We start from the raw sequence: 25,956 nt of genomic DNA on the forward strand, positions 1-25,956 counted from the left end.
GCTGTTAAGGGCACAATATTTTGACAAAACCAAATGCGCACCCCTAGTATTATTATTTTTATGTATAACTGATGCTGTAAAGATTTTGTTGTTTGGTGTTATAAACATTGCAAGAATCCCAATGACTCGTCAATAGAAGTTTGTCTGTCTATCAGTCTTGGAAGTGTCAGCAAACACTTAAATAGACATATTCCTGTAAGATGAGCCTCCTAAGCCTAGCACTGCTTTAGTTTAAATGCCTACCCTACCCTTGACATGCTCCTCCATTTGCAACCCTTTGCCAGCAAGACCCTCAGCCAGCTGGACCTGGGAGTCACTGCTACAGATGTGCCAGTGACATCTGATGTCTGCTCTGGACCACTTCACCCTGCGGGTCCTAAGACATGCCATTTGTTGGTGCCTGTGGGAGCTGTGTTTGGTGTTTTTTTGGCTTTCAAGTTGTTGGCACTTCCTGACCAGTGGTGCCTATCATTTATAGCCACTAGGCTAGGCTCTCTCTGTTGACCCTTTACCTAGATCCACTTTCAGTGTGGGAGTGTGGCATCAGTCATCATTGTTCAGCTGCCCCCTGGGATTCTTCTATATGAGGAAAGGTTACCTTTAGAAACAGAATGTTTCTCTTTTATGTACCACTGGGACTTTAAGACAATTCATTAGTTTTTAAGCTGGGCACTACTTTGTGGCTAAATGAAGGAATTGTAAAAAAAAAAAAAAAAAAAAAAGTCTGGTTTAATTTTGAAAGAATAGAACTTTGATGACTTTTAAAATATTATGATCACAACTATATTGATTGCCCAGTTGAATCATTGCTAAGAACTGAATATATTGTGCTGAGTAATTAATTGTATAATTAATTACAATTAATGTATATTAATTGTATAATGGTAGTATCTCTCATTAACTTTCTTAGGCATATCCAGAAAGAGAAAGAAAAGACTGGGTGCGAGAATGGCCCGGCCAAGTAGTTCTCTGTGTCTCACAAATGTTCTGGACAAGTGAAGTACATGAAGCCATAGCTAGTGGCCCACAGGTATGATTATAGTTTTTGTATTGTTTTGTCGAAGGCTTTCACGGTCAGAGTTCATTGGTTCTCGTAGGTTATCCGGGCTGTGGTTATCCACAGCTGCTGGCGAAACGTCAGGAAAGAAAATACCAAGACCACGGTTACACAGCCCGGATAACCTACGAGAACCAATTTTGTATTGTTTGTTTAGTTCTTATTTTATCCTATTAAAATTATTGTGTGGTTTTTGTTATTTTTGTATTAATGTTGTTAACTGCTTTGAACTGCTAAAGTGGGATATACATTTTACAGTACATTACATTAATTTCCCTCCTTTTCTTTCAAAATAAAAACAGTGCAAAAATTTAAAAAACATGAAGTAGTTCACCATTAAATATTTGGAGAAATAGTTAATAATCAAGTTCTGAAGGATCTAGAAGAATCTGTTGTACCTTTTTTCAGGTGAAATTTTTGTTGTTGAAGCATGTGTGGTAGTGTTTAGGGGAAAACAAGTGTTACCGTGTTTCCCCGAAAATAAGACACTGTCTTATATTTATTTTTCCCCAAGAAGACACACTATGGCTTATTTTCAGGGGATGTCTTATTCCGAGGGGGAATCGGAACTGTCCTCCCTCTCAGCTCCTGTTCTCCCCTTACCACCCCCTTCCAGTCCCGCCCCCAGAGTCCCAGGCACGCTGGTTGCAGGGCCTTTGAAGCAGCCGCGGGAGACTGCATCTGCTGAGCTAGTCTCCTCCTGGTCTTCCTCTCCCCAGCCCCGGGCGCGCTGGTTGCAGGGCCTTTGAAGCAGCCGCGGGAGACTGCATCTGCTGAGCTAGGCTCCTCCTGGTCTTCCCCACCCCAGCCCCGGGGTGTCTTATTTTCAGGGTATGGCTTATATTGCACAAATGCTTAGAAATGCTGCTACGGCTTATTTTATGGGTATGTCTTATTTTCGGGGAAACAGGGTAGATTGTGGAATTCCCTGCCCCAGGGTATGCTTATGGCTGCCAACTTGGAAGGTTTTAAGGAGGGAGTGGACATGTTCATGGAGGATAGGGCTATTAGTCAAAATGAATACTAGTCATGAGTCATACCTATTCTCTCCAGTATCAGAGGAGCATGCCTATTATATTAGGTGCTGTGGAACACAGGCAGGATGCTGCTGCAGTCGTCTTGTTTGTGGGCTTCCTAGAGGCACCAGGTTGGCCATGGTGTGAACAGATTGCTGGTCTTGATGGGTCTGATCCAGCATGGCTTTTCTTATGTTCTTAGGTTCTTAAGTGTTCTACTTTGGACAAATACTAAATTATATGATTAAGCACTGAAATTTCTCATTAAAGATGGTTCTTTCTTAGTTCTAGTTACTGTGGCTTATATCAAATATACAGCATTAACAGGCCAGTTCCAAATAGTTTATAAATACTGGAAACCTTGTAGATTCCACTAGACATGCAATCCATAAATTGTTTCTAGGTACAGGAGTTCTGATACGCACAGTCTCTTTCTCTCTCTTTACGCTACTTTTGGTGGAGACATATAATCCTTCTACCTAAAAGAATGGGAAACACTGAATGCTAGAGAAATGTATGTGATCATGACATACTTACTGCAAGTTTGTGAAAAGATGAATGACAATATGGACTGATCACTTACTCAGAAATGTTCAGAATCTATTTTCGCTTTTCAGGGCTTAAAGAATTATTACAGTACCCTTCAGCTTCAGTTAAATGACATTGTAGAGCTGGTAAGAGGGAAGTTGTCTAAGCAAACAAGAACTACATTAGGTGCTTTGGTTACTATTGATGTTCATGCTAGAGATGTTGTCATGGAAATGATTGAAAGCGGTATGTAAATTTTTAAAATAGCATTTCTTCATTATTTCCTGTTACAGTATAATTTATAATCCAATATATTGCAGTGCTTGGTCTGATTATTATATCTTTTTTAAAAAATGGCTACTTTTTCATCCTCTCCTAAGTAAAACATTATTAGCTTAATTAATTTAAACCCATAAGTAAGTCCTGTAACAGTAACAAAGCCACACTTTCAAAACATCTTGTTTTCCCTTCCTGTTACCCTGACAAGGTATATTGAGATTGAAGGTATATTGAGAATGACACACCCTGTTTGTGTCATTGCCAGGTGTGTCGCAAGAAACAGATTTTCAGTGGCTCGCTCAGTTGCGATATTACTGGGAGTATGAGAATGTGCGGGTGCGCATCATCAATTGCAATGTAAAATATGCTTATGAATATCTTGGCAACTCTCCTCGTCTTGTCATTACTCCTCTCACAGACCGATGTTATCGTACTTTGGTAGGCCTTTCTATTAAATTTCTTATTAAAACATCTGAGAATTCAAATCGTGTGCCATATCCTCAAGCATTGAGGGCAGCAGCATGAAGAAATCTTAATGCTGTGATGATTTTCAGAACACTCAGTCCAGAAAAATGGAATGTTGTTTCAATCCACTAACTTCACCAAGACTTATGTTTGAATGACATTCTTTGCCTTGGGCCTGCAGTTTTCGGAGACAGTTTTCTTATGTTGTTGTACGATTTTCCTAATCTTACTAGAGAGTACAGATTTTTCTTAGCTACTTTGAGCATATCACTGGAAAGGGGAGATATAACTCTACCAATTAAGTTGTTTGTTTGTTTATTGTTGTTACAGCCAATGGCCAGCATAAAATAAGTTATGTGTGTGTGAGAGGGAGGGCGGGAACAAGGGGAAAGATGAAGGATTTGGTGGGAGGTATGAACATTAAGACAAGGTATGTTGGATCATGAGTAATTAAACAAGAGTGGACATTTCACATTTTGTGAAATAGTTTGTATATGCCATTTACTGAATGTAATTTTGTTTCTACCTAAACACTGCGGCAGCATTTATGTTTTATTTTGAACGACTTTTCTTCTTAGATTGGAGCATTTTTTCTAAATCTTGGCGGAGCTCCAGAGGGCCCAGCAGGCACGGGTAAAACTGAGACCACCAAAGACTTGGCTAAAGCTCTTGCTGTGCAGTGTGTTGTCTTCAACTGTTCTGATGGCCTTGATTACTTAGCCATGGGGAAGGTAAAGTGGCCCAAATTATAAGATAAGAGTAGTTTCCTAGTTCACAATGTTTATGCTGTTTTTCATTTCTAAAAATATCCCCAGCTTGACCATAAATAAAGAACATCAATACATTTGTTAGACAGTCCAACTGTACAAAAAACTATGCAGTTCACAGGTTATCAGTAGTCTCTGTGATGTAAATTGGATTGCTTTTTTCCACTGCAGATATTCTCTGGTTTGACATTACTCCTGCTGAACTTGCTCCTAGAGTGGCACTGGGTTCTGCTGGGCATCTGTACATTGTTACTGGTTCTACTGGGCTTTCAGAAGTGCGCCCCCACCTTCATTTTCTACTGTAAAGATTTTCTGGTTTGACATTGGTTGAATGATTACTGGGTTCTGCAATGGTTCTGTTGGGCTTGTTGTGTTGGTTCTTCTATGGGAAACATTTGACCAATGATTGCTGCTTGCAGGCATGGCTTTTGCCCTGGAAGCAGCTTGAAGGGTTTTTTCCCCCTCCACAGGAAATTAGAGGATAGCTGGGGGCACCCTGTTCAAAGGCCCATGGAATTGAACCCTGTGGTCAAATCTTCTTGAAATCTGGGAGTTATTTAAAGGACAGGCACCAGCATATTCACTGCAATTTTGGTGCGTGTATCTTTAAAAACAAGCCCCCCCCCCGGCCACCCAGTAAGTTTTCCTAATGGGAATGATGGACCTGAAAAATTCAGAAAGAAACTGAATCCAAATACCATACTGGTATTCAGTATACAGGAATATTGGGAATACTGATATTTTGGGGTCCAATATACCCAAATGCAAAAAATGCCTATTTTTCCCACCCCTACTCATATATGGAGGAGCCCCGTGGCGCAGAGTGTTAAGCTGCAGTACTGCAGTCAAAAGCTCTGCTCACGACCTGAGTTCGATCCTGACAGAAGTCAGTTTCAGGTAGCCGGCTCAAGGTTGACTCAGCCTTCCATCCTTCCGAGGTCGGTCGGTTGCTGGGGGTAAAGGGAAGATGACTGGGGAAGGCACTGGCAAACCACCCCACAAAACAAAGTCTGCCTAGAAAACGTCGAGATGTGACGTCTCCCCATGGGTCAGGAATGACCCGGTGCTTGCACAGGGGACCTTTACCTTTACCTTTTACTCATATATGGAGACATCCCAGTTTCATCTTTCCTCTAATACAGCCACTTTATTTGCCTGAATACCCAGTTTGATTTTCTCCCAAATAGATTTAATTATGTTCTAAGTATAGAAGCTAAATATATATCTTAGTCATCAAAGTACTTCCTTTGATTAATCATGGATATGATTACAAGCTGACTGATTTTATTTTATTTTTTAGTTTTTCAAGGGTCTGGCATCTTCTGGCGCTTGGGCCTGCTTTGATGAATTCAATCGCATTGAGCTAGAAGTGCTGTCTGTGGTAGCTCAACAGATTCTTTGCATCCAGAGAGCTATACAGCTGAAGCTGGAGATATTTAATTTTGAAGGGACAGAACTAAAACTTAATCCCAACTGTTTTGTTGCTATTACCATGAATCCAGGTTATGCAGGTCGCTCAGAACTTCCCGACAATCTGAAGGTAAAATTGCAAAATTAACATATTGACAGTTAATTCCAAACATTGCTTTTAAAAGGCACATCTCTTAAAATCATTTCAAAGCCTGTATATGCATCATGTGGTAATCTGTTTGTATTTCACGGTAGCATATTCTAACTGGCTTCCCTAGTTTCTCCTAATGTAATATAAAGATGTGTGTGACATTTGCATAAATCTTGACTCCTTTTTCTTCATGAACTTCCGCATGCTTTAAGCCTTAAGGAATCATATAGTTCAGGCAACAGAGTGGAAATAGTTTCTTATCTCTCCAGCGATGACTGTCCACTATTTGTCCTGGGGTAGGGGGTAGGTACAGACATATCAGATGCCTCTTAGAAATTGCTAGTTTCTTAACTCAGGGAATAGAGGGTGATGGCTGCTAAGCACCATGACTATGGGGAGAAGGGTTAACTCGCTGTCTGCAAATGTGATTCCAGAGGTAATTCTTTCATATATATGTGTCAGGCTGCCATATTCTACCTGTGGTCTGGGTCTGGATTTGAGGTTAACTTTACATAGTAGATGAAGAAGCCCACATAGTATGACTAGAGTAACAATTCACAACAATGCAGCTGAGGCCTTTGTCTCTCTTGTGGTTTTTAGGGGGATTGTTTGGTTTTGTTTCCTGCCAATGGAATGTTCTGACTAAGCAATCTGTCAGGGATAGGATGGGTCAGAGAGGGCAGAACTTATAACTGCGTTTTTAAATTATAGATAAGGAAGTTCATAGCGGAATGGTTAATTTTTTTGGTAGTTTTAGTACTAATCAGAGTTCTGGGGAACACTCAGTTAAAGAGCATTACTTGTTGTTACTACCTGTTACTGCCTGTTATTTCAAAATTGTAGTATAATAATTTTTTATATGTGTGTTTCAGGTCCTTTTTCGAACAGTGGCCATGATGGTTCCTAACTATGCCCTCATTGCTGAAATTTCTCTTTACTCTTATGGGTTTCTGAATGCCAAGCCATTATCAGTGAAAATAGTAATGACATACAGACTGTGTTCAGAACAGCTCTCATCTCAGTTCCATTATGACTATGGTATGCGTGCAGTCAAAGCTGTACTAATAGCTGCTGGCAACCTCAAATTGAAATTCCCAGTAGAGAATGAAGATATATTGGTAAGTTCCACATTGGTGACAATTTTAATGGCATTGAAAAGGGGTAGCCGAATTAGTTACATCAAAATAAAAGTCCAGTGAAATATTAAAAACTAGCAGCATTTATTTCAATATGAGCTTTCATAAGTCACAGCTCACCCTCACCTAGATAGCCCCAGGCTAGCATGATCTCGTCAGAACCCAGAAGCTAAGCAGGGTCAGCCCTGGCTAGGATTTGGATGGGAGACCTCCAAGGAATACCAGGGTCGTGACACAGAGGCCCACCACCTCTGTATGTCTCTTGCCTTGAAAACCTTTTGGGGTCACCATTAAGTCGGCTGTGACTTGAAAGACAAAAAGAAGTCACCGCTCACTTTATTTCTTTTATTTAAAACATTTATTAGCTGCCTTTCTACCTTATAGGAACTCAAGGCAGCTTACAATGTAACTAATCATAAACTGTCTTCAGCTCCCTCCTGAAGATCAAGAGTGAGGGGGCCAGGCACACCTACCTGGGGAGGTTTTTCTGTAACCGTGGGTCTGCCGCTGAAAAGACCCTTCCTCGTGTACTCTCCAGACACGCTTCTTTGATCGATAAGTCAGTTGACGGCCTCTCCCTGTGATTTTAGTCCATGGGCAGAATGTATGGGAGAAGATGTTCCTGTCAGATACCCCCATCCCAAGCGATGTAGGGCTTTAAGGAAGCCCTCTGAGGAAGTGAGCTGTGATTCATAAAAACTCATATTGAAATAAATGTTGTTAGTCTTTAAGGTAGCTGTGGACTTTTGTTTGATTTCTAAAGGCAAACACTCAAGTTCTCAACTAGATCTTGGCCGTTTTAATGTCTTGCAGATTATGTTGCTCTAGCCACTCTGGCAATGCAGCCAGTAGTCTGATGGCCTCTGCCAATGCTTAGGCTGGGTGTCTGGGTCGATCTGAAACAGTGTCCTCTTGGGTTAACACCTGAACTGGTATGCAATATCCTACAAGTGGTTGCTTCAGTGCAGTTTCATAGGATCAGGCTATTAGCAGCAGCAGAAGAAGAAGAGTTAATTTTTATGCCCCGCTTTTCTCTACCTTTAAGGAGTCTCAAGCAGCTTACAATTGCCTTCCTTTCCCCTTCCCACAACAGACACCCTGTGAGGTAGGCGGGGCTGAGAGAGTTCTGAGAGCTGTGGCTGGCCCAAGGTCACCCAGCAGGCTTCATGTGGAGGAGAGGGGAATCACACCTAGTTCTCCAGATTAGAGTCCACCGCTCCTAATCACTACACCATGCTGGTGTATAAAAGCAAACAGTATATATTGTATTGCTGATTGAGTGAAGATTCCTAATTCCAGTTACTGAAAAATTGTGCTCCCAAACCTTCTCAAGGAATTTTCCATTGGTTAAATTTTTGTTCTACCTGTATAGATAGGAAGGGAGAAATATACTTCTAAGTTAGAGGTAATATCTAGGCTGGATTCAGACCTCACCGCAAGGTGCAATTAAACTTGACATCAGGCATGAGCACAGCTTATTTCCAGGTTCATGCATGCCCTTCCCCTCTTCCTTCTCCTTCACAAGTTCCTAGTTAGATCAAGCTCCAATTTACTGTGATGTCCTAATGATGATGTCTCAGAAAACTGGAATTTGTTTAGGATCCTAGTTTGTGAGGAGTAAACACCACTCTATTTTGCTGAGGCATTGGCATTCAGATATCATGGTAAACTGGAGCTTGACTGAACCAGTAAAGTTTGAATCTTCACATAAAAATATAAGAGGAGGATGGAAGGAGCAAGGTTAGCTATGAAAACAAGCTGTGTTTATTCCAGATTTTCGTTGAATCACAGCCTATAGTGATGTCTGAATGGAGCCTCTAGCATGAGTCTTTTTTTCTCTCTTATGGCTCCTGGCTCTACTTCATCCAAACAATGGAAGACAAGAACCAATTGCAAAGGTAGACAAAGCTGGCCCATTTAAATTATTTTCTGGTTGAATTATAAAGGACAAACAAAAACAGTACTAGAAAAACGACAAAGAATCTTATGGCGTATTGAAGATAGTTATTTTGTGGCATAACCTTCCATGGATCAAATCCAATTTGTCAGATGCATGAAGTGGTCACCTAATTAGGTAGATGTACTAAAAATAAATTGAAGAGTTTTGAATGCATCAGAAACATAAAGTAGTAACTGTGGAGATAAACTGGGGAAGAAAAGGTTGTTATGGAAAGCTGCTATCTAGCATTTAAACGATGATTGCAGTGGCACCTGTGATGTTCTAGCCTGTGTGGGCAAGATCAGCATAGCAATCAACCCAGTACCCACATAATTTAGACTTGTCAGGCACACTGATTCAGTATTAACAGTTACAAACCCATCTGTCTACAAGTATCCCAAGTCTGTACGTCTGTCTAATACATCTAATTCTTCCCCCTACTCCAAGGAACTCAGACCGACATTCATGGTCCTCCTTTCTTCATTCCCTCTGTGAGGTAAGTTAGGCTGAGAGAGTGACTGGCCCAAGGTCACCCAGCAAGCTTTATGGTAGAGTGGAGATCTGCGCCCAGGTCCTAGCTACAGTCTAACCACTATAATACAGTAACTCCTAAAAGGACCTCCCTGACTTGTTTATCAAATGTCATTATCGGGATTGGGAGGTCAATGCACACCTGTCCTTCCTGCAGCCCTCCCTCTTGCAAGCTGAATTATGTGCAAGTTTTAGAATCGTTCTCTGATAGAGCAACCGTGGCTCAGAGGTAGAGCATCTGCTTTGGATGCAGAAGGTTCCAGGTTCAGTTCCAGGATATGGTGATAGATGATGTGAATGCCCTCTGCCTGAGACCCCGAAGAGCTGCTGCTAGTCAGAGTGGACAGTGTAGACCTGGATAGACCAGTGGTCTGATTCAATATAAGGCAGCGTCATGTGTACTAATTACAATTTGGGAAAAAATTCTAGCAGCACACACTATATGTTATTCAAACTTGTTTTTAATTGCTTATTAAAGTCATATTTGTAATGTCAACTGGAATATACTTTCTGTTTAGTTCTGCTTCTGTTTTGTCGTTTTGTTCAGCTTCTCAGATCAATCAAGGATGTAAATGAGCCCAAATTTTTGTCACATGACATACCTCTCTTTATGGGCATTACTAGTGATTTATTCCCTGGTATTAAGCTCCCTGAAGCTGACTACAAAGTGAGTACCTTTGAATTATTCCGCAGTATTTAATTCAGTATTTGCCAGTCAACTACAGCAACTGATTGTTTCTAATTGCATAATGATGTCACATTATTGTTTTTGTATGTCAGCAAACTTAATTTCAGAGTCTTGCTATACATCCATCGGAATCAATCTGTTACAAAATTTTGACCCAGTCTTAGTACCTACTAAAAAGACCCTAGAAGCTAAAATGACTAAACTGAGGCTGTCATATTTGGGACATATTATGAGAAGACAAGAGTCACTGGAAAAGACAATCATGCTAGGAAAAGTTGAAGGCAGCAGGAAAAGAGGAAGAGATGGATTGACTTTATAAAGGAAGCCATGACCCTCAATTTGTAAGATCTGAGCAAGGCTGTTAAGGATAGGACATTTTGGAGGACATTGATTCATAGGGTCGCCATGAGTCGGAAACGACTTGACGGCGCTTAACACACACACACAAAAAGACTTTATACAATCTTTCGGTATGTAGATCAGTAATCTGACATCCATCTTAGTCTTACTAGGGTAGGTTTTTAGTTTGGTTATAAGGTTCATTTTTTTAATTTCCACTGACCCTAGCATGATTTACTGTTTTTAAAAATGCCCGAGATCCATGGCAAATGATTTTCCTCTGTTTTAGAGTGCACACCGACTAGATGCCCTCCTTCATCATTCTCATTCTATTTCTTGATAGTGCCCTACCAAGTTTTGTGTGTGTTTAATCGGGCAATTCTAAAGTATTCTTTTTGCCAGGGATGAGTATATTCCAAAAATTTCCTGTAAATCCAAAAAAACTATTTTCATATGTAACTTGTACTGTTCTGCTATTTCACTAATTCATTACATTCATATTATTATCATTTAAAAGATTAGTAATAAGGGACAATGGTGCAGCCCAACGTGCTCCCAAAATGCTGCCCCCAGGGTTCAGGGGAGCCCCAGGACTCAGCATAATGTTGGGGTCTACAATGGAAAGATTAATAAGCAAAATTGCTCCCCTCCTCGACCAGCAGAATTACCATTATACCAACAGGGTAACCCAGTGAGCCCGGCTTTGCTGAGGAGGGTGGGATATTAAGATTAATAAAATAAATAAATGACTGAAGTATATCATTGGTACTTTAAGAAAACCAACAAATGCTGAAAGTTTATATTCTAATGAAGCATCTCTCTGTGTGTGTGTGTGTGTGAGAGAGAGAGAATAAGGTTTTACTAGTGTGGTGTTTATGATGGCCTCAGACCGGGGAAACCCTTGCCTAATCAGCAGGGTGCTCTACCAAGATCATCCAAGGCCACCTTAATGCTACATCAGTTCCCTTTACAATCCTATCCCTACGGTTGCCAGGTCCCCCTGGCAACTGGCAGGAGTTTTCTGGGGCTAGGGCAATGCGACCCAGAAGTGATACAGATGCTGTAGCAGTCTCCTATGAAAACTCTATGGAAATCATAGAGTTTGGGGGGGAGTGTGGTAGAGCATCCATGTCAATTCCGGGTTTACCCAGAAGTGACAATCGCTCCCCCCTTCAGCTGGCCCTCTTCCGCCTGTCGACCAGCTGAGGGGCGGCGGCAGCCTGGTCAATTGGCGGACATTTGCCTGCCTACACCGGCCAATTGGCAAGCTTATCTGTCCCAGACCTTCCCCTTTTACATATTGTGGTGTCTCTTCCCCTGAAGCTCCTTATAAGTCTGTTATCCAGCATCCATTCTCTCAGGCAATCCCTTTAGCCAGTGCTCCTCCAGTCTTCCACAAGCCCCTCTGTTTCTCCATTTAGTAAAGCCTCTGTGACTTCTGAGATCTTCCCTAAAGTGAGGCAAGAGGCACCTTTCTCTCGGCTCTCCTCTCTCCTGGCTGGTAAGCTTCTCCTCTCTGTTGTTCCTGACGAGGGTGGGAGTCAGCCCTCCAGGGTTCCTCTCTACCTAGAACTCTCTCTTTCTGAGTCCTCACAGCTGCCACCCCCTTTCCTTCGCTCAGGGCTACCTTCCACAGCTCTCTCCTTTTGGGCCCAGCCTCCAGCTTGCCTCTGACCAGCCGCTTCTGCCTCTTTTCTTTTCTCCCTGTTGGCTCCATTGTCCTTCCCTCCACCAGTCTCTCCACCTCCTATCAGCCTCAGGCTCTTCCCTGTGTCCCTCAAGCTCAGCTGGCCGTCCCATCCCTGCCCCCTCATCCGCGTCAGGGAAGCACTTTCAGCCTGATTGTTTTTTCCTTCCAGTCAGGCTGATAGCTGTCTTTTCACACCTCTCTAGCCTCTTAGGAGAGGACTGTTGGCCACAACTAGCTTCATAGTTAAAGAATAAAATCATTGTACAATATTTATTAATCATATTTTTACTTTTTATAATTTCAGGATTTTCTAGAATGTGCAAATGAATGCTGTCAAACGCATAATGTCCAGCCTGTTAAAGTGTTTCTAGAAAAGATGATACAGACCTATGAAATGATGATAGTCAGACACGGGTAAGTATATTTGTAAGAAATTTTATCGATGTGGGCTTAAATGTAGCCCACACAGTTAATGCATACTTTAAAATCTCATTCTGGACAATGGGACTTAAATAGGTGTAATAGCATGCTGGATTAAAGTAATGATGAATACCCAGGGATCTCTCTGTTTTGGGGAAGGAACTGTGGTTCAGTGGTAGAACAGGTGTTTTGCTTGTAGAAGGTCCCAGATGCAGTCCCTCCCATCTCCAATTAAGGGATCTCAAGTACCAAACTTTTTTTGGGAAGGGGGGAAACCTTTGCTTACCTGGGATTCTGGAGGGCAGCTACTGAGCTAGATGGGCTAGTGCTCTTACTCAGTATGTAGCATCACGTGATACATGATATGATCATTTTTTTGTTATAAGTAGAGGAATGCTTCATGCATACAATGTGTGTATGCCTCTTTAAAATGGTAGCAGGTGAAAATCATAAAGTAAAAATTGCCATCTCAGTCCTCCAGCATTTCTTCAAGGAATGGAATGTTTTAGCTCTTGCGATAATAAATGGTTAAGCATGTGTTCATGTTTAGTAATAAATCAATTAACTTTTTCTGCTGAAAGGAAAATACTCAGCCACATTTGTTTTTAATTTATCAGTTTTATGCTTGTAGGGGAACCTTTTTCTGGAAAGACCAAAGTTTTGCATGTATTAGCAGATACGCTTACACTCATGAATCAACGTGGGTATGGGGAAGAAGAAAAAGTCATGCATAGAACTGTGAATCCTAAAGCTATTACTATGGGTCAACTTTTTGGACGATTTGATCCAGTATCTCATGAGGTGATGTATTTAACATGTGATTATTTGCACACACACACAAAACCCTTACAGTGATAAACCGTATAAGCCCTTAAATAGACTTGTGAACCTCCAAAAAACAGTGCATCTGGGAGAAGGGTTTGGGTAAGCACACATTAAGTATTTTACTCATTAATTAATAACTAAAATAAGTAAGTATTTTAATAATTAAATATTTTTAGATTGCTTTTTCCGGAGAAAATGCTGAATGTCAAAACAGTTTACAACATGTATATATTGCTAACCGTAAAACTAGTGAATTAAAACAACAATATAAAATATAACTATATACTAGATAAAAATAGCTGATCAGCCACACAACCAGCATAACGCACAGCTCAACAAAAAGGTGACTCAGCTAAAAGCTCTTAGAGAATGTTACAAACTTTACAGAAGCAAAGCAGGAATGAACAGGTACTTACCGTATTTTTCGCTCTATAACACACACTTTTTTCCTCCTCAAAAGTGAGGGGAAATGTCAGTGCGTGTTATAGAGCGAATGCAGCGGCAGCAGGGGTCGGAGCCAGGCCACCCCAGGAGCCGGCTGGGACGCCGCCAGCCAGCTGGGGGTGAGAGGCCCCTCCCAGCCGCCCAGCGCAGCGCAGAGCAAATTAAAGACCCACCGCCCCCCTTCCCGGGACTCCCGGGAAGGGGGGCGGTGGGTCTTTAATTCGCTCTGCGGCTGCCTGCTTAGGCAGCACAGAGGAGTTTAAACACCCACCTCCCTCCTTCCCGGGAGTCCAAGGAAGGGGGGCGGTGGGTCTTTAATTCGCTCTGCGGCTGCCTGCCCAGGCAGCACAGAGGAGTTTAAACACCCACCGCCCTCCTTCCCGGGAGTGCCGGGAAGGGGGGCGGTGGGTCTTTAATTTTCTCTGGGTCTTTAATTTGCTCTCCAGGCAGCGCAGACCAGTTTAACCTCCCCCGCTTCCCAGTCCGAGGCTCAGGGACCGGGAAGCGCGGGGGGGGGGGGTGCGGAGGTTAAACTGCGCTGCCTGCCCAGGCAGCTACAGAGCAGTTTAAACCACCAGAGAAGGAAAGAGAAGGAAAAAGGAGGAAAAAGAAGGAATATATATATATTTTTAAGACCCAGCGGGTCTTTAAAAAAAAATTTTTTCCTTCTTTTTCCTCCTTAAAAACTAGGTGCGTCTTATGGTCACGTGCGTCTTATAGAGCGAAAAATACGGTAATACCACCTCAAAGCACTGGAGCAGGCCTCCATAGTCCTGACTTCCCTGTTGGAGAGGATAAATAGATAGGCTCACTGTTCAAGGCTGAATTGGCTACATGAGCAGTATCATTAAAGTAAAAAAAAAAGATTGGCTCAACAAAGCAAAAGTGGTGCATAGTTCTGCGTAGGGAGAATTGGGGTGTGTGTGTGTGTGTGTGTGTGTGTGTGTGTGTGTGTGTGTGTGTGTTCACCTATGAGTGACTATGCTATAGTGAATGTCCCAAATGCAGAAGCAGTAGACGATCACAAGGGAATGTGTAATCCTTCACTCTTACGGCAAATGTACAAGAAAATGAAGACGGACCCAGGAATATACATAAATCACTAGCCCAATGCCTTAATTTCCGTTAGTCTCAATAACATTAATTTGTGATTGTGGACAGTCTTTGTGTGTCCTTAAAAATGTACTCTTATCCAGTGTGGAAAGGCAGCCAGGAGTGGGTTAACTCCGATACTACTTCTGTATCAGAAAGCAGGGCTGAAAGATTTCTGAGATCAGGAGTTTAAGGATGGCCATGCCAGCAAATAAACTCCCAGTTCCTAACAGGAAAGTAGTGCTTTTGTAGACCTGAAGGCTGCACAGTTACGGTTTCTCTTCCTTTTTTACCAGACTCTCACATGGGGTAAAGTGTAGACGACTGGGGAAGACAATGGCAACCCCCCTGTAAATGTAGTCTTCCTAGTAAATGTTGCAATGTGACGTCACCCCATGGGTCAGTAATGACCTGGTTCTTGCACTGGGGACTACCTTTACCACACGGGAGAAACCACACTCTTTTGGGAGAAAGTTGCCCATCGCTCCACTACTTTGTAGTGCGAACATGCTGGTGACTTTTCTTTCCTCTTCAGTGGGGGAAGGAAGAAGAGAGAAAAGTTACCAGTTGAGTCCTTGAACTAAAGGGAGCAAAGAGGACTAATTATATTTTGTACCCAGTACACAACCTATTTAAATCCAGTGATCCTTCGTCGCTTGGCAAGACCACTTGCAGCAATGTAGTCCAGTTCCAGATTCTTCGAGAAAGGACGAGGGAGAAAAGCTGCTGGTTATTCTCACTTTGGTGCCAGAAACCTACTGAAGGAGAGGGAAGATGGTCTCGACATAAATTTTCTTGCGGATATGCACACAACACTTCATGGAAAGAATGATACTGTGTTTAGGGAGCATTTGTTGGTACTCGTAAATTAGATCCATACTTCATGTCTTCTTATGGAAACTTAGCCAGATTCATATGACAACACAGCATTTGAGGAAATACAGGCTGTAGGGTGAGTTGAACTCTTACAAAATCCCTCCAGTATATTCTCAGTTGCTGTACCAAAACTAGAACCATTGTAGGTTTATATCTATCAGATTTTTTACCCTGCCCATCCTCTAAGGAGCCCAGGTATGTTGTCCTCCTCCACCCCCTAATTAGGTCATCATTGAACCTGGTCTCCCCAGTAGGGTTGCCAACCAGGCCCCACCTGGAGGTCTCCCAAATTTGCAACTGATCTCCACATGACAGTGATCAGTTCCCTTGAGGAAAAATGGCTGCTATGGAGGGTAGACTCCATGGCATTATACCCTGCTGAGGTCCTTCCCCAGGCTCCACCACCAATTTGAGAACCTTATGAAAGAACAGAGTAGCATGTTGCTAGTTCACCATACCCTAGATAATGCTAATTTCCATGGGTCCGAAGAACTGGCATTTTTATCTTTCTAGCTGAGTAGGATTGCCAGGTCTCTCTTCACCACTGGTGGGAGTTTTTGGGGTGGAGCCTGAGGAGGGTGGGGTTTGGGGAGGGGAGGGATTTCAATGCCAAAGTGGCCAATTTCTCCAGGTGAACCAATCTCTATCGGCTGGAGATCAGTTGTAAGAGCAGGAGATCTCCAGCTAGTACCTGGAGGTTTGGAAACTGGCACGGGAAAAATTCAGTACAATGATACAAAATATGTATTGTGTTTCAAAACATTTCAACAAGTACAATGGACTACAAAAAGTGACAATAGTATATATATATAGAAAAGCTTAGCTGCTGCCTACACTTTGGAGTATCCTACGGGAACTGGTGAATTGACTTCATGATTTATAGAATTTAATTAAGCTTGGATACTTGATTGGAAATGGGGCTGAAGAAATATTCTTGAAACGGCCGTCCCCCACCCATCATGCTTAATTAAGACTTTGTGATCATTTATACATGTACCTGATGGACTTTTCAAACTATTTTTCTATATATATATATATATATATATATATATATATATATATATATATACTAAGAAGATTGTACTATTTATAGACTGCATCAAACACGTTTTGTATATTTTGTATATATATTGTTTATTGTCACTTTTTGTAGTCCATTGTACTTGTTGAAATGTTTTGAAACACAATACATATTTTGTATCATTGTACTGAATTTTTCCCGTGCCAGTTTCCAAACCTGACGGTATTAGCACGTAGGTGCTCTCTTTTTTTCTTGTTTAGTACCTGGAGGTTGGCAACCCTATACCTGAGGCATAAGAAGGAATACACAGGCTCTGTGTGTGAATGCATACAAATACACAGTGTACATTCCTTCTTGTGATCAAAAGATGGAGAGAGAGTGAGAATATGAGTGCACACTCCAGGCTTACATAGTTAGAGCGCAATGGTTTTAGGCCATAGATAGCAAACTTATTCACAGTTAGGTAATCTGTTGTTTTTATGGGAGCTTCACACATTACTTGATACGCCTCTGTGATTAACAAATAATTATTTATTTACTAAAAAGATCTGAAAGATCCATGGCAGTATTTATACTGGTGCAAACAACCAACCCTTACCTTGTACCCAGCCTGTCTTTTGGACTTAGCTCTTGCTGTGTCCTGGAAAGTAGCAGCAAATATAGCCTGGAAGCAGTGTGCATTCTGATAACGCATAATGTTGCAAAATGCTGGAACTTGTTAGTGCTGGCATACTACATGCTTTCATAACATACTACTGAGGCTAAAAAACAGTAAATACAAATTATGGTTGCTGAGGAACTCATTACTCTGGTCTGTCATAGTAAGATGGTTACTGCTGTGCATCAGTGTGGTCTACAAGACCATGAATGCTTCCTACGCAGCTGGGTTGTTTCAGCCTTGCTTTCTACTACAAACACACAGGAATTAACCTAGCCAGAATGCCTTTCCATTGCTCATATAAAAGGGAAATGCATGGTAAATCCAGTTTTCCTTTCCATATATTTCCTGCTCATAAGAACATCAGAAAAGCCCTGCTGGAATAAACCCAACACCTGCCTTGTTCAGCATCCTGTTTTCTACCGAGGCCAACCGGGGGTTTGATTAGATGAGATGTTAAACATGAGCTGGGTTGGGATTTCTCCTGGGCAGACATGTGGAACCTGCATTAAGACTAACAGCCCATCCCCACCCCCATGCCCCTCTTCAGCTCACAAAGCAAGCTGGGTGCAGCTTTGAAGGGTAGTGTGACCACACTACCTTTGAAGGGTAGTGTGGTCACTCATTAAAGATGGGTTGGGGCTTCCTTCAATGCAGCTTATATTCAGTGTCTCATCTGATTAGACCCCAGGAAAGGGAAGACACCATAGTCCTCCCCTGCTGTTGCCTTCTAAAAGTTGGTTTTCATTGGCTTACTACCACTTAATCCAGAGTTTCTACTTGGCCTTAAAGGCTAACAGCCATTGAGAGATATCTGTGTTTGTTTGCAAGACAGATGTGCCATGCGTAATCTCTATGTGATCAGGCAACGCATGAAAATCCTTGAATGAATTCATATTCTTTAAGCTACCTTGGATTCATTGCATATTGACCAAGCAAGCTATGAAATTCCCTGTTTGTGTCATCAGCTCGTGTGCATTCTGTTTATCTTTGCGTAAAGAAGTTCAGCTGTTGGCATTTCTAAATGTAAATAATTGAATATAAAAATAACTGAATAGAGTCACATATAAAGGTCCTTTTTGTTCCAGTGAATGGACAATATCTTAAGAAGCAAATATCTAGGATTTTAAAATTTGTGCATAAATATGTATAAATTATCTACACTTAATATTTTTCTAGATGTTGTACCTGCTTTAGGTTTGTCCAGTTACTGGAACAGATGACCCCTTCAAATGAATTGCAGAAAAAAAATCCAGTTGAATGTTTGCTGAAAATTTCAAATCTTTTTCTGCTTCATTTTAGTGGACAGATGGCATTGTTGCCAACACTTTTCGAGAATTTGCTTTAGCTGAAAGTCCTGATCGTAAGTGGGTTGTTTTCGATGGTCCTATTGACACCCTGTGGATAGAGAGCATGAACACTGTGTTGGATGACAACAAAAAGGTAATGCTTCACAAACCACCAGGGTCTGGGGGCCCCCATGCAAGTAGCGAAACCTGTGTAACAGTGCCACCTGCAGCTGTGACTTAGGGCTTTGTAAACCTGGAAGAAACACCACGTTTGCAGAAAAAAATTAAAATGATTAAAAAGGATAGGGGTAAAACTCCCTCCCTAGCTTCACAATCACAGGTGGCAAAAAAAAAAAAAAAAAACCTTAGCAGAAATTTGGCAGGTTGCTGTAGCACCTGTAGTGCAGGGCCATGGCACCCTCCTGGAGATTAGGCACTGAACCTTGGAGGCAGCCAGGGCCAGGAAGTGGAGGACACAATGACGTCAAATGTGACAGGCAACAGCAAGTGGTAGGGGATGAGTGGGAGAGGCCATAGCCAGCAGGATGAGGGAAGGTGATGATGATCAGGAGGAGGGGAGAAGGGGGTGGAAATCACGTATGAGTCACCAAAGATTTCCCTCTTGTAGATGACCAAAAAGCAGTTACAAATATGTTTGAGGAATTTAACCTGATGTCAGAAATAAAAAATACTGAAATCCCTATGCCTTCATTGACCTTAGGTTCAAGGTGGTAGAGATTTAAGGTAACCAGGGGAACTTGATTCTCAACATGTCACGATTCATAGAAACAGGGAATTTGGTAAAGTATAAGAACTAAATACTGGACCTGCAATACTTGAATCCAGTTCCTGACTCCCACAGCGGCTAGTACTGTATGCTCCTTACAAATATGCATAGGACAGTTATAACACATAATCTATCACTAATAAAGTTACGATAGAGCAGAGCTAACACAACAAATTTCTCATGTTATGTTTATATATGATGAACATTTTCTTTAAGCTTTGTTTGATGAGTGGAGAAATTATTCAGATGTCAGCGCAAATGAGTCTCATCTTTGAAGCAATGGATCTGTCTCAGGCTTCGGTAGGTTAGAACTTAATTTAAATAGTTGACTATTTAATATTATGCTATTTAAATTGACTATTTAATATTATGCTGTTTAAAAATATCTTTATTATTCTGCTATAGCCAGCTACAGTCAGTCGTTGTGGCATGATATACTTGGAACCTTTACAGCTGGGTTGGATGCCACTTGTAACTTCTTGGTTGAATATGCTGCCTGAACCCTTGGACCAAAAGGAGTACCAAGAACTTCTGCAAGAACTTTTTAACTGGTTAGCACCGCCTGCATTAAGACTTCGCCAAAAAAAATGCAAGGTAGCTTGGGCTCCATTCTAACAGTAACTTCAATTTATCTGATGCAAAGTCTGTGAATAAACTACTGGTATTCATAGAATCATAGAGTTGGAAGGGACCACCAGGGTCATCTAGTCAGACCCCCTGCACAATGCAGGAGATTCACAGCTACCTCCCACCCCACACACACCCAGTGATCCCTACTCCTTACCAGAAGATGGTCAATATGCCCTCCCTCTCATGATCTGCCTAAGGTCATAGAATCAGCATTGCTGACAGATGGCCATCTAGCCTGTGCTTAAAAACCTCCAGGAAAGGAGAGTTTACCACCTCCTGAGGAACCCTGTTCCACTGAGGAACCACTCTAACTGTCAGAAAGTTCTTCCTAATGTTTAGACGGAAACTCTTCTGATTTAATTTTAACTTGTTGGTTCTGGTCTGACCTTCTGGGGCAACAGAAAACAACTCAGCACCATCATCTATATGACAGCCCTTCAAGTACTTGAAGATGGTTATCATATCACCTCTCAGTTTTCTCATCTCCAGGCTAAACATACCCAGCTCCTTCAACCTTTCCTCATAGGATTTGGTCTCCAGACCCCTCACTATCTTTGTTGCCCTCCTCTGGACACATTCCAGCTTGTCTACATCCTTCTTACATTGTGGTGCCCAAAACTGAACACAATACTCTAGGTGAGGAGCAGAGTAAAGCAATACCATCAGTTTATGTGATCTGGACACTATACTTCTGTTGATACAGCCCAAGATCACATTTGACCTTTTATGGAACTAATAGGTTGTATATTCTAACATATTTATGGCTGTATGTGATACAATCAGGTCTTCACAGTACAGTTTAATTAATTAATTTAATCAGTTCATATTCCAAAGACAAAGTTTGTGGAAATAGTACATGAGTCATTGAGGAGACTGTGTTTACTGTGTCGGAAACAATGCAATTGACATTGTCATAGAATGTCTGGAACACTAGCAGCTAGATTAGACAATAGTTATGAATTTTAAGTTCTTAAATGTAGGTTACTGCTTTTTGAAAGTAAAAAATGTATAAAGCAATATTTCTGAAATATGTACCTCAGTTATCCTTTATTCACATACTCCATTTTTTATTCTTTCCCTCTGACAGGAGCTGGTCCCCACCAACAACAGCAATAATGTGGTATCTCTTACTCGGATTTTTGAAATGTTGATTTGTGATGCTGTGCAAAAGGATCCTAACAGTAAAAACATCCGCAGATGGATTATGGTTTGTCTGATGTTACCTATATTGTTTAAAAGTTATGTTTCTCTTGAAAAATTGTATTGTTTTGTATTAGCTTTTTCACAATGAATGTTCAAAATAGGTAGGTAGATTAATTTAAAAGCAGCTGTAAGCATACTTTTCAAAATGTTTAAAATTTACCATGACTACATAGTTAGTTAGGACAACTGAGTGTTCAACAGAAAACAAACCATCATAATATAGTTAAATAATTACTGTTACTCTTTTTTTCCCCCATGGAAGGCTTGTTTTGCTTTCTCTATGGTTTGGTCCATTGGTGGAACCTGTGACAGTGATAGCCGGGATCTGTTTGATACCTTTATGAGGGATATTCTAGCAGGAAAATTGGAAGACCATCCAATTCCAGCTGCTGTGGGTAAATGGGAAATGCCATTTGAAGACAGAGGGTTGGTGTATGATTATATGTTTGAGGTATGTAACCAATTATAGAATTAATAGATATTTGAATAATTAAATTTTAATAAGTGACTAGATGTAAATAACTGTTGAAAGTCACTATGAAGCAATGCAAGTAAAACCTCAACATATATGAAACAGCTTTATAGAAAATCCTGTATAATACAGAACATGGCAATTTCAAAACTTCCAAAATTAATGTTTTTCAAAGTACATCATTCAGTGGACATTCAGTACATAAACAATATATAAATATGTTGGCATATTAAATCAGACCATTCATCCAGCATGTTATTTTTACTCTGGCTGATTCCACATGGGGATTTTTCCCTGCATGGAATGCAGCATACACCTGCATTTTTTGAAAATTCTGCACTAGGTTGTGCTCATTCTAAATATGACTCCAGGGCTCCTGGGGCTTTCTGGATTAAAGGAAAACCTCAGAGGAGGAAATGTGGGGCGGCTGCAGAGGGAGCTTCCATTTGGAGGCCCCTCCAGTAGAGGGGGTGGAGCTAGCTCTGTTTTCAAATGCGGGGACCTAAGCTCTGCATCCCCCTTCTTAACCCTTGAGGTCTTTTTTCTGCAACTGCCCATCAGCTGGAAAGAGAGAAAGGGTCATTGCGGGACTGGGGAGGGGCAGTGCAACAGGTTGGTATGGGATGTAGACAGGTACAGTGACCAGTGGCATGGGGGTGGGCTGTATGAATGCCATCCCTGCTCGCTGCTGTTTCTACAGCATGCTGTCTTCTTGCAACCTGGTGTGGAAGCAGCTTGTGACTGACATAACTCTCCAAAGTCTCAAGAGGTTACATTAAATCCTTTCAACTTGAAATAACAGGATTTGAATTTGGGACCTTCTGCATGCATAGCCTGTGCTCTGCCACTGAGTTGTATCCACCTCCCAAAAAGTTTGGGTTCAGATGGTTTTGTGAAAATGTGAACTCTGGTTTGGCTCCTGATTTTGGAAATATTGCTTGATACCTCTACTATACCTGCATTCTAAGCAGTTTTAAAGGGGCATGTAGATTTAATCTGTGAATCTCTTTCTCTACAATAAATTTTTGCCGCTGCTATATACCTTGTCTTCCTCAATAAAAAGAATTACATGTTGAAAATTAATACATTACTAAACTGTTACTAATTTTAAGTTAGTTACTTTGAGATTCAATTAAATGTGCCAATACAAAAAAAACCCTACTAAAAGTATTAAGTTGTGATGAAGCAATTTAGAATGTCTTTTGTTAGCATCGTATTATTCATGAAACTTCTGTATTTATTCTTAGCTGAAAGGCAAAGGACGTTGGGTACATTGGAATGAGTTAATTAAGACCATCAGTTACAGTGATAAAAACGCTAAGATTCAAGACATTATAGTCCCGACAATGGACACAGTCCGATACACCTATTTGATGGATATGTGCATTAAATACGGAAAGTAAGAGAAATTGCTTCCTGTAAAAGTGAGACTAGTTTCTTTCTTCATATGAAGGTTTTGTTAAATGCCTGAAGAAATCAGAGTTTTTCAGTTCAATTAACATATTGGCTCATGACACTCCTGCACTACTGTTACAAAAATTCTAAGAAATAGACTTTGATACATGTTCTTTCTATATCAAAGAAATGTTAATATTTTTATTTTTTGTTTCCATTCTGGTTTCGGAACTGAAACCCTTGATTGCTCTGACTGATGAACTTTGCTGAGAGACAGTGGATTGCAACCTGCTAATTCTCCTAGACCTCTCAGCGTTTTCCAATATAACTGACCATGGTCTCCTGCACTGCCTGACTGAAATGGATATTGGAGGCTCCATTCTTTGGTGGTCACATTCATATCTGGCTGGCCAGTACAAGAAAGTGGTGCTGAGCAACAGCCACTCAGTCGATGAGAGGAAACCCCTCCCAGTCCTGCTTGCTTTGCAGCGAGAGATTTCAGGGCTCCTGCTCTGCTCATATTTTTACTCCAGGGAAATGCCCAAATCCTTTCTTGGCATGCCCTTCTACCTCTAAGGGGGAATAATGCAAGTACATGGCTCTGTACAGTGGGCAGCTGATCCTACAGCTTCTTTGTCCCAAAGAGGCAATACTTCAGCTGGCAAATGGCTGAGGCTGTGGGAAGCATGGAAGTATGCACCTCCAAGAAGAAAAAATTGTAAAGGGGCCTCAAGAGGTGTGGCAGGAGTTATCTCCAGTGGTTCCAGCTGACACCCTGGGCATGGGGGCGGTTTTTACAGAACCATTCCTCATTTTTTGTATGTAAGCTTCTTTGAATAGGCCATCCCATTAACCATGCCTGTCTTGATAAATGCCTGGATTTATCTTTCTGTGTATCTCTAAAACAACCACAGGGAGAGAGATTAATGCATATATATATTTAGCTATGAGGTTCACCTTTCGCCTAGATCATCAGGTCTGTCTCTTGCATTGAAACAGGACAATTTCTGATGCTGCATTTGGCAGGTGGATGCTCCATCACCTTTCTCTGCAGTCTCTAGAAGTGAGATTTACATGGAATGGGAATTCTGCTATTTAATGTCCCTCACCAGGATACTGTCATACACCAGTAGAGAAAGGAATATCGGATTTAATATGAATGTTTCTTCTTACAAGTGTATGGAGAGTATCCTGTCTTTTGGGGTTGTCTTCTTGTTCTCAAGGTAGGTGATTAGCCTCTGGACCCCAGGGTTGCAGAAGGCACAGTTGAAGTTTAGAGGATGGCTCTTGTCCTAGTCTGTTCCTCTTCTTTCTCTGTTGAAATGTCAAAGCTGAATTGGTTATGAGACTCAACAAGGACTTTTTTTACTGTGCAATATTGAGCTTAGATTTTGTATGTGCTGTGTTACCCTGTGAGAGGGGCCTCTTTCTACCAAAAAGGGTGATAAACCTGTCTAATTTACATAGCTGGACTGAGAACAGTGGGAGGAGTCCTGTTCCACCTCCTCTGCATCAGGATTTCCTCTATCCACTAAAGAGAAAAAACACCCATGGTGAATCCAGCATTCCTATCTAATCTGTTGTCATTAAGCACCTCTCTAAACAGGTTTTACATTGAGGTTTAAACATGCTGCCGCAGTTTATTTGAGTTTCTAAAGCCATATAACAACTTGAGGATCCTTTCTAATTCATCTAGCAGCATACTGGAAGGATTAAGGCAGTGTTGAGTAAAATCCCACGTCCCTGGGAGAAGTACTACTTCCAATGTTTATAATTTAGGATTAAAGTTCCAAACTAGTAACACATCAACTTCTTATACAGGCATATTTGACCAAGTGAAGACTTATTGCTTGGTTTCTTAACCAGGATTAAATTATTAGGAGCAGCCTTAGGAATGAGCTGTGGGAGTGTAGACTTCCTCTCTATTTATGCCTAAATTCCTACAGCTTTTTGTCTGCCTATTTGAATCATCTCTACCAACCTGAATGATATTTAATGATAACTAGACATGTTGAGCACCTGCCAGTTTGGATCATGTTGTGATCATGTGTCGTGATCACTAGAGCTACACATTTGGGGGGCAGTTCCTCTTCCATTCCTCATGTAATGGCGAGAGGAACTGACGTTTCCTGTTCACATTGTTCTGTTAATTCTGCCTTATTCAAATGAAAGTATTTTACTGGATCTATCTTAGCATACTATGTATCGCGAGTTCAGCGTGCTTAGTCAGTTGTCCCAAGACACTCCACCAGACGTTGACTACTAGAAAAGTGCTCAGTTTATTTACAGTGCATCAACTCTCCAGCATACACGTCCAATCAGTAACACATTCCAGCATAGCCTCCGGCTTGGCCCTCATTAATTCCCCAACAACAGAGCCCTAGAGGCTACACACTTATATACATAATGTACATCAGATATGCATCAGGCCACCTGCTGCTACACCCATAGCATTGCATCACCTTTCTGGCCATATCTGGTTAAATCCAGTTTACTCTGCTGTTGCAGGCCATTCCTGCCTCATTGCATCAGCCCAGATCCTCTGGATCTGACAGGTATTGACAGCTCCTTCTGACCAGCTGTCCTGTCACAATATTACAGCATGCTTGTATTTCTGACACTCCTTCTCAAGCATGTATAATTTTTTGACCAGTTGCTTATACCTGTCACTGGTAACAATTTTAGTGAACAGATCTGCCACATTATTTTCACTCTTGCAACGCATAATACATACATTTTTCCTGTTTACAGCCTCTACCACATTCCCATATCTGATCCTGATATGTTTGCTTCTATTTTTGAAACATTGCTCGTTTCCCAGTTCCATGGCTGCTGTATTATCCGTATA

General features: G+C 41.3%; 1 protein-coding gene across 1 annotated transcript in view; it reads left to right on the plus strand.

Moving 5' to 3' along the window:
* The window catches only part of DNAH12 (dynein axonemal heavy chain 12), a 134,633-nt gene that overhangs the window by 42,548 nt on the left and 66,129 nt on the right, over positions 1–25,956 (plus strand). The window contains exons 22-36 of the mRNA XM_056853457.1: positions 911–1,030; positions 2,691–2,847; positions 3,146–3,318; positions 3,924–4,076; positions 5,413–5,652; positions 6,546–6,791; positions 9,827–9,946; positions 12,301–12,410; positions 13,034–13,217; positions 18,635–18,775; positions 19,625–19,708; positions 19,814–20,002; positions 21,126–21,245; positions 21,504–21,692; positions 22,961–23,112. Coding sequence (XP_056709435.1) covers positions 911–1,030; positions 2,691–2,847; positions 3,146–3,318; positions 3,924–4,076; positions 5,413–5,652; positions 6,546–6,791; positions 9,827–9,946; positions 12,301–12,410; positions 13,034–13,217; positions 18,635–18,775; positions 19,625–19,708; positions 19,814–20,002; positions 21,126–21,245; positions 21,504–21,692; positions 22,961–23,112 — 2,378 coding nt within the window. The remainder of the gene's footprint in view (positions 1–910; positions 1,031–2,690; positions 2,848–3,145; positions 3,319–3,923; positions 4,077–5,412; positions 5,653–6,545; positions 6,792–9,826; positions 9,947–12,300; positions 12,411–13,033; positions 13,218–18,634; positions 18,776–19,624; positions 19,709–19,813; positions 20,003–21,125; positions 21,246–21,503; positions 21,693–22,960; positions 23,113–25,956) is intronic.

The sequence above is a fragment of the Euleptes europaea genome, chromosome 1 (genome assembly GCF_029931775.1).
Source record: "Euleptes europaea isolate rEulEur1 chromosome 1, rEulEur1.hap1, whole genome shotgun sequence".
Lineage (NCBI taxonomy): Eukaryota > Metazoa > Chordata > Lepidosauria > Squamata > Sphaerodactylidae > Euleptes > Euleptes europaea.